At 37.1% G+C, this 9,241-nt stretch overlaps 1 protein-coding gene across 1 annotated transcript; it reads left to right on the top strand.

Moving 5' to 3' along the window:
- Positions 1–3,722: 3,722 nt before the first annotated feature.
- Positions 3,723–8,993, top strand: LOC118271463 (pickpocket protein 28-like). The gene is made up of 7 exons (XM_050695903.1): positions 3,723–3,847; positions 4,278–4,503; positions 4,908–5,175; positions 6,353–6,418; positions 6,868–7,057; positions 7,477–7,568; positions 8,637–8,993. Exons 1-7 carry the CDS (start codon positions 3,762–3,764, stop codon positions 8,756–8,758), a joined length of 1,050 nt encoding a protein of 349 aa, XP_050551860.1. The 5' UTR covers positions 3,723–3,761; the 3' UTR covers positions 8,759–8,993.
- Positions 8,994–9,241: the final 248 nt, after the last annotated feature.

The following is a 9,241-nucleotide window of genomic DNA, read 5'->3' as shown; positions in this document are numbered from 1 at the left end:
TTTTTCTGTCGAAACTTGTTCCATATTACCATAGAATAACAATGTCTGACTGTCTACGTATGTGGGTAAATATCGTCGATTGAAAAACTTGTATAACAATGTTATGAATGTATCATAACATCACGACTTAGTTAAAGTACTATAAGAAACTTTCTTTCTTAAAGAAAGAAAGAAAAACAGTTTATTTGCACCATTTAAAAAAAACAATAAACATAAAAATTTATAAAGGGTATAAGGGTTTTGAAAGAGAGAAATTAATGACTTTCCAAATCAATGTTCCACCAAAAATCATGTTGATTACTCAAATCTGAAATTAATAAACGATCTCAATTTAAGTATGGAAGAACAATGCTTCGGCATGGATGTGTGAATGGTCGGCTCGACCGGAATGATTTTACAAAAAAACCGACGTGAAACAACGCTTGCGTTGTGTTTCGTCGTGTGAGTGGAGTATCGGAGGCACAAATATCTCAAATCCCCAACAATCCTCAAATTCTAACCCCCAAAAGGCCATCAACGCTTTATTACCGCCTCTAGTGTTTCGGGTGACTATGGGCGACGCCGATTGCTTACAATCAGGTGATCCCACTTCTGCTCGTTTGACTAATAAAAAGAAATACAAAATCTTGGGAATAAGATCGATTTTTGACATTATTTGTATGGAGTTTCTGTCAAAAATTAACATCAATTCAGAGATTTCGTTTACAATACGGTCCTGTGAGATTATCAATGTTTTACAAATAACTCTGTATAGATATATGTAATACAATATGTTTCAGGAAGGTTCCATAAACATTTTCACCTAAGTTAATTGAAGTTGGTGCCATAGTGCCATACGTTGTGGTAAATAATGATATCAGCAGAGGCGGTGGACCGCGGTAAATGTCGGCAATACAGTTAAGTGCATACAATGTTAATGCGGCTAGATATTGATGGGTTGTCGCCTCGTACTATAGGCTTTACATGCGGGTTTGTTCGTGGGAGTTTAATAATGATATCATATTTTATTTCACGTCAAGTTGGTTGCTTTATTTAATTTAGTACTTTAGTTATAAAGATGAAACTTAATTATTTTATAAAAATACTCGTATACCTAGACTTAATTGATGTCCCAATTAAATTAGTTACCTCTAGGTCTTTAAATTATAATTGCAATATTTTGAGCTTGAAAACTGTCCATTTTTATTATTCTTTATATGTATATAACAGCTTATTTTGTAATTGTAGTCTAATCAAAACTTAAAATTAAATACATAATTCAATTTCAACATCAACCTATTTGAAAAGACTAATCTACAAACTAAGAGACAGACATACGAACGAACACGAACAATATATACACTCACCGTTTGATATACAATAATAGCATTTACTCCAATTAACACAAGTACTACAATAACCATTAGTATCAGATCTACTTTCACCTATATCCTCCATTCCTTGTTCAGGCTTCACCAGAAAGCAACTAGGTCACACCCAATCAGTATTCTAAAAACCACCAATAAAGAAAAAATGTTTGAATACCATAAAAACAAAATAAATGAAATCAATAGCATACCGAATAATCTGTCCGTTGAAGAAAACCTTTACTTTAGAGATTTCTATTTGAAAGACTTTAAATACATCAGCCCTGATGTGGTTAATTTAAACAAGAATAAGGTAATTAATAAGGATGTTGAGAAGGTGGTCATTAATGAGAAGTTGGGAGCGAAGTCTATGCTGGAGAAGTGGATCAATGAAGTCATGAAGGGATTGAAGCAGTTCTTCTATCAAGGGTCGCTGCATGGAGTCAAGTTAGTGGTTTGTGATACCTGCATGGTTTAGAGTTTAGAAAATATGATTTATGAAGTCTAATACAGGTTACAAAATGTTTGCAAAAAAAATTGAAATGTTTCGTTAATTTATTATTGTTAGTTATTTGAATTGAAATGTTTCGTTAGTAATGTATGTAATGTATTTGAATTCTTATACAGTGTCAAGATTAACTTAATTGGTGGTGAAGATGTAGTGGTGTCCTATGGAATCCTGTTAAAAAAGTCTAACGCCCGAATACTGAAACGCTACTCAATTTTAAGTTGTACTTAAATATCGTTTTCAATATTTGCCCATAAGTGAAAAAGAAGTGAAACAGTTCACTGTTCAACTCTTTAATTAAGTTTGGAATAAGTTCGCAAATACTTACTCTCTTTGTAATCATTTCTCATCAAAAGCCTCTCCTCTTCTCGGTTTTAAGCTGAATAGGCCATCTTGACACAATTAGTATCCAGTCAATTAGTATTCTTCTAGTACATCTTTATAAAAACGTGATATTATAACAAAAAAAAAACTAACATAACATTATTGTAATTAATATCTATATCTCTTTTAGGTATATCTTCGAGCCTACATTCGGCAACAAGGAGAAAGCAACATGGGTGATCATCATGTTCATCAGTATCTTCATCTGCGCCGTGGTCATCATCCAGCTGTTCTGCAAGTGGACCTCCACACCTTTCGTCAATGTCATCGACTCCGTGCCCACTCCTATTTGGGCTGTACCGTTCCCAACTGTGGTGATCTGTCCTCATCTACACGTTAAGATGTCCTTTGCTAACGTTTCTGAACTTGAGGGGTGAGTACCAAATATCTGTATTAGAGCACTATTGTGTGTTATTTATTTTGTTGGATTTTTTAATGTAATCAAGGAAGACGTTCTACAACTACTTTTACATACTACTTATACTACATTGTTGATCGAAGATTTAATAGCTATAAATATTTCTACTGCCACATTCATTTTCAAAGCTTGGTAATTACTAGCCTTATTTCATAGAGTGACTGGACATATATTAGGGACTGATGGACATATAAATAGATTCTCCATAATGAGGTTCATATAATTTTAATCAAGGCCTTATCAAGGCCCTATCTAATCTTAGCCTTCTAATTTTTATTTGTGATTGTATTAAATCCTGTTTCTACATAATTCGTTACTTCACAAGCATTTAAATCAGTTCCTACGAATACCATCCATAGTATGATTAAAGTTCCAACTAGAAGATTTATCCAGAAACTAGTTACCTCGTTCCGTAATGAATTTAGACAGAAACTCATTCATCATTTTCATCCAGAGATGCATGCAGACAAGATTGGATCAAATTGCAAAAAACTTTAATTTAAACGTAGAAAAACTTTAATTTTCTTCGAACTAGGAAGCTGGGTGTAATTGTGTGTTGTATTGTTTTAGGTTACAGGAATTCTTTGCTGCTATGGTCTGTCCTAGGATGACGAAAGATAACAAATATTGGAGTACCCGTTTGGATGATATGCAGTTTCATATGCTTTCGGATTTTGTTGTTCAGGTATTATAAATACAAAGGCTATCTGATTAGGATTAAGTTCAGGCTTAAAATTAATGTTCACTAGAGTGAAAGAAAATAAACAAAATAGATTTTCTCTCATGGAATTATCTTTTATTGAAGACTACAAGACATAAGGATCTAGTGGACCTATAAGTTACTTCAGTAACTTATGGTGAAGTACACTTCATATTTGTATGTTCTTTGTAAAGATACAAGCATTAACAAACTACTCCAAAACTTCAAACCTAATTTCCTATTTAACTAACAAATAATAAGGGTTGAAATTGCTTGATGTAATCATATTATCTTTATACAGAAAACTAGAATGGTTAAACTAATATATGTTTCCAGGGAGCTCCTTCTTGTCCAGAAGTAGTAAAAGCCTGCAACTGGCCAGCCCTGCATGATACCAAGTGGGAAATGGACAAATGCTGTGAGCTGTTCCAGCCTATCTTCACTAACTACGGAATGTGCTTCGCGTTCAACAGTTTACCACTAAATGCTATGTAAGTAATGTCGTATTATATCTTCTAGGACGTCAGACAACGATTCAACGTCACGCCTTTTATCCTCGCATCTGGAGAGCCCATTGAAAGTCAGACAGAACTTATCAAACATAGTATTTAACTACAATATTAATGTAGTTATGTAACAGCGACTCTTCATTACAGTAGTATTGATGGCCTCATATAAATGTGGGCAATAATAATCTATATATACGCGCTAATATCCCGAAATACTGGTCTGATTTGAATAATTATTTTTGTGTTGGGTGGTGCATTTATCGAGGAAGGCTATACGCTATAAAACATCACACTATGACCAATAGGAGCCAAGCAGAGCAGGTGAAACCGCGCGGAAGTATAGTATAGCTAGTCATCTATAAAATATATTCCAAATTAGCCAATAAATCCATCTAATTAATCTTTGTCATAGGACCAACGACACTCTAGCTTGGCACAAAACCTTCAACGTGGATGCAAAGCCAGCAGCTTTGAACTGGGGCTTGGACATCGGATACCCGAAGGTGTTTCCACCAGACCTGACGATGAAGCCTTTAAGGGTCATGGCGTCTGGAGAAACTAATGGCTTGGGTGTGGAACTGTTCCTGAACAATACTGAACATCAATATGCTTGCGAAGGAAAGAGCTTGGGATTTACTGTAAGCATTTCATAATATTTGTGAATTTTATCAATACACTAGCAAACCCGGCGACCTTCGTTTCGTCACCAATGATTTTCCGTTTTTCTGCTTTTCTCTTGAAATGTTTTCTGAATTTTTCTTTGCTATAAACCTCACGGAGAGACGACCTTGGAAATCGGTTCATGCGTTCTGAAGTTTTAGCGTCAGGAAGGAAAACCAGACTTATTTTTATATTATAGATAATTAAATAACTTGGTTCATTTTTGGTACGGTCTAGGAAACTACTAAAAGTATCTACAATTGCAACATTGCACAAAAGTCTCTTCGATGGGTCGCCGCAATATACGATCCCTTACGCTTGCCTCATCTTGTCTTAACTCTATTCCACCAATATTCAATTCTTCTTCATCATTTCCTTCCAGATCCTCATCAGCTCTCCAACCGACCACGTCTACACCAGCACCGTCCTCCGTCTACCAATGGACAAGATGACCACCATCGAAGTCACTCCTCTCACTTACAAGACAGACTTCTCCCTCCGAGCCCTCTCACCTTATAGGAGGCAATGCTTCTTCCAGAATGAGAAACGTCTTCAATATTATGAGTTCTATACTGATAGTAATTGTAAACATGATCTGTTGGTGCAGGAGGCTAGGAAGAAGTGTAATTGCGTGCTTTTTAATTGGCCTAGTAAGTATGTTTAACTTAATTATTTTAATGCTGACAGAAAACTGCTGAAGCGTTGTTGAATGCGAGCCTTTGCTTCGGTTAATGCCAATGTCTATCTGCTATATTAAAGGTGTGTATTGAGACGAAATAAAACAATAGTCAGATTGATTTTTTTATGGTATAAGCCGGTGAACGAACAGACGGATCACCTGATGGTTAGCAACCGCCGCTGCCCGTGGACACCCGAAACACCAGAGGCGTTACGAGTCCATAGTAGAGGGGTAATTGGGCTCCTATAACCTTACTCACACAACGAAACAAAACGCAAGTGTAATTTCACGTCGGTTTTTTGTGAGGTCGTGGTATCATTCCGGTCGAGTCGGCCCATTCGTGATCCTGATATTGTTGGTACCTTAGGTACTCCGTTCCTTTTTAGACACAGTATGAAATAAAATATGCACATACTTAGCTTCTTTTAAAAATCTAAGTATATCTCGACTGAGCCAAACCGACGTATATTTTGCGCCTTAAAACAAATTCATAGACGGAACGACATCAGCCCGTTTGCAGAACAAGTGAAGCGTATACCACGCCTCATGTGCGAATTTATTTGAAGATGTATATATATAGGTGCTTGTTTTACTCAAAAATTTTGCCTACACGTGTTCCTGTTCTATAGAAAAGGTCATTCTTTACATGATCAATTTGTTTAAGCATATGCGTCACGGAGCGTGTCACAATCCCCTTGTCTACAAATGAGGTCGCGTATTTTAAAATTACACAGAATGCAACCAATTCTGTTGTTCTTGTCTGGTTTTTAAACTACAGTACCATGCTGTGTGGGAGAGCCACGCCACGCCACGAATGGGCCGGCTCGACCGGTGTGACACCACGGCACAGGAAAACCGACGTGAAACAATGGCTTGCGTTGTGTTTCATTGTGTTAGTGCGGTTATTGGAGGCCCAATTACCTTCCTTCCCAATCTTTCCAATCCCGGATTCCCCAACAACCCTTAAATTCCTAACCCGCAAAAGGCTAGCAACGAACTTATAACGCCTTTGGTGTTTCGGATGTCCAAGGGCGGCGGCAATTGCTAATACCATACAAAATGACTTGTAATAAAAGCTTGATATATAAATGGTCTAAGGGTAAGAAATAGAAAAACTATGCAAATGAAAAATATATTACAATTTTCAGGGAAATTCATCAGGGAGCCAGTCTGTACTACGAAGGATGATTTCGATTGCATTAGCAGCGTTGAAGGTTTGTCTAGAACAATTTAATTTGAAATTATTTAAACAAAGGACTTTCTAAAATGTACGTTATGTCCTCTGGGGTGAATAATAAAGATTTGTGATTTTGTTCATGGTTACTGAGTCATTGAACTTTTGAACTTTTGGTAAGTTTATGAGCCCCTGATAAAAATATGAAGTTTAATATGTACCTTTGAACAGTGAAGGTATGAGAACTAAATATTCTATTATTACCTTTAGAGTAGAAGATTACAGTTCAGCAGCGGACTTTAACGGGTAGTTGATGATACGTTTTCATAGTAAGACTTGAAAGCAATTTTTTTTTATTAGGTTCTTGATTATTCTTCCTGCTTCTCCTTTTAACTGAACGTGTAATTGATGGTTTCCATGTTACCTTTTACAAAAATTCGACGTTTAGTTTTCCAATTACTAAAAAAAACTTTAATCTTTTATTCACAGCAAAAGTGGAAGAACAGCTTATTTACGCGTACTACGCTGAGAGTGAGGACGAGAGAGGGACGTCTGAGGCTCAGGAGTCTCAATCTTGCCACCCATCCTGCAATGACGTCATATACGCAAGCCAAGTGTTCTACTCCGACCTGACCAAGGAAATGGTGAACGGTTCCCATAAATGGGGACATTTGAGAATGTGAGTTGTATTTGTGCTATTTTTATCCATCTAAATAAACCACCACAGATGCCCCCAGTAAGGTTGCCTGATCCGGAGCTGCAGACTACCTAGCGGGTTTACCGGGGCTCCGGCTTGAAAAGCAGGAGTAGAAATAGGGTAGTTTTTAGTCAGTAAGAGTCTGATACTCCCTCCCGCCTCTCCATGATTTCCTTCCCTCAAAAAAAAGCTACTTGGGCAGTGTGTATACGGATGTTCCCTATATGTACTTGAAAAAATGAGACATATTTACGAAGTCCAAAATTAATCTGTAAAAGACTGGATCGATTTCGATGAAACTATTTTGTACTTGTGCTACTGGGTGATTTGGTTGGATGCTTACATTAAGATTTTATTGGGCTTGGTAGATCTATTAATAAATAACATTTATATTTCTACAGTGGGGAAGTGACGCAGATCAATGTCCATTTTTACGATGACATGTTTCTGGGACAACATCGGCACGCGCAGTATGATGATTACTATTTTATTGGTAAGTATTAAATATTTTTTGGTAGAGTATTTCTCTAAAGTATTGATTATAGCGGGGAAAAGAGATTAGAACTTACGGTGTAGGCTCAGCTCGCCCCTTGGATCTCGCCCCTGATTGCCTAAGTGCATCAACTCGCCCCTTAAATTATTAGATACTCCAACTCGCCCCCGATTGTTGGTTAGTTAAAAGTACTGTCAGCACTCTAAGTTTATAAAATATTTAAATGAATATTTTTTCTTAAAACTTCAATAATGCTTCTTATAAAACTCTCTCTTCTTCAATAAAACTTCAAAAATTTCAAAGGGATTTTTTTTTATGAAACAAGCCGGTAACCGAGCAGACGGTAAGCAATCGCCGCCGCCCATGGACACTTGAAACACCAGAGGCGTTACAAGTGCGTTGCCGGCTTTTTGGGAGTTAGGAATTTAAGGTTGTTGTTCGGGAATCGGGGGTGGGGAAGATTGGGAAGGGGAATTGGGCCTCCGGTAACCTCACTCACACAACGAAACACAACGCAAGCGTTGTTTCACGTCGGTTTTCTGTGAAGCCGTGGTATCACTCCGGTCGAGCCGGCCCATTCGTGCTGAGGCATGGCTCTCCCACACTTAAATGCCGCAAGGGGCGAGTCGATGCATCAAAATAATTATTTAATTGTTAAATTTTTCACTCGCCCCGTAAGGGTTTTCGTAAGGGGCGAACCACAACTCCAAATTAATAAAAACGGGGCGAGTGGAACATTTTAATCGGAAGGGGCAAGATCCAGGGGGCGAGCTGATACTAAACTTCATTTATAGGCGAACCATTTAAGAATTTATAAGGAGGTCATAAGGCTAGGAAATAACTATAGATATTACAAGGAACCTGCTCTTAAGGAGACAATCTTACCAATCACCGATTCCCCAACAACCCTTAAATTCCTAACCCCCAAAAGACTAGCAACGCACTTGTAACGCCTCTGGTGATTACTTGCCATCAGGTGATCCGTCTGCTCGTTTACCGGCTTACACTATGAAAAAGACAACTGGTTCGGTATAGTTCTCATTTGTTAATTTTTTGCTCTTTTTCCAGGTGCTATCGGTGGTCTACTCAGTCTTTTCCTTGGATTCAGTATCATCAGCGTGGCTGAGCTGATCTTCTTCGTTCTACTCAAACCTGCTTACGTCATTCTTATAGAATTTAACCAGAAGTAGTGTTGAAGTTGAATAATTTCTATTATGTTCTTTATTTATTGTACCTACACCGTTTTAGTTAGATAATTTAATTGTGTAGTACCAAGAAATATGAGGTATAGGTATCGTTGAATGGGTGGCCTTATTGCTTAAAGCGATTTCTTAAAAGCAACCTTAAAATGGACTTGTAAGTGTGGGCGAATTGTGTTGTTCAATTTGTAAACAATATTTGATTTTTTAATGTTTTGATTCTTAGAACATCACACTTTTTAATATTAGTTATTTGCCTAGTGATTCGAGCCTGCCTCTGTATCTATAATATTACACGAGATTGTTATAAAAATTTCAAATAAATTATGTTTCTTGTGATGAATGTTGGTTTCAGTTATTTTTTATACATTTTTCCTATCGTCTTGTACCTACTTGTTTAATAATGTATTTTTATTCGTTACTTTTCCGTACTCTGGGTGTAGAAGAGGCTCTCCTCTCCCTACTACAGGTAAT

This window comes from Spodoptera frugiperda, chromosome 9, assembly GCF_023101765.2.
Source record: "Spodoptera frugiperda isolate SF20-4 chromosome 9, AGI-APGP_CSIRO_Sfru_2.0, whole genome shotgun sequence".
NCBI classification, from domain to species: Eukaryota; Metazoa; Arthropoda; class Insecta; order Lepidoptera; family Noctuidae; genus Spodoptera; species Spodoptera frugiperda.
The sequence above is the reverse complement of the archived record's forward strand: the minus strand, read 5'-3'. Positions and strand labels throughout refer to the sequence as shown.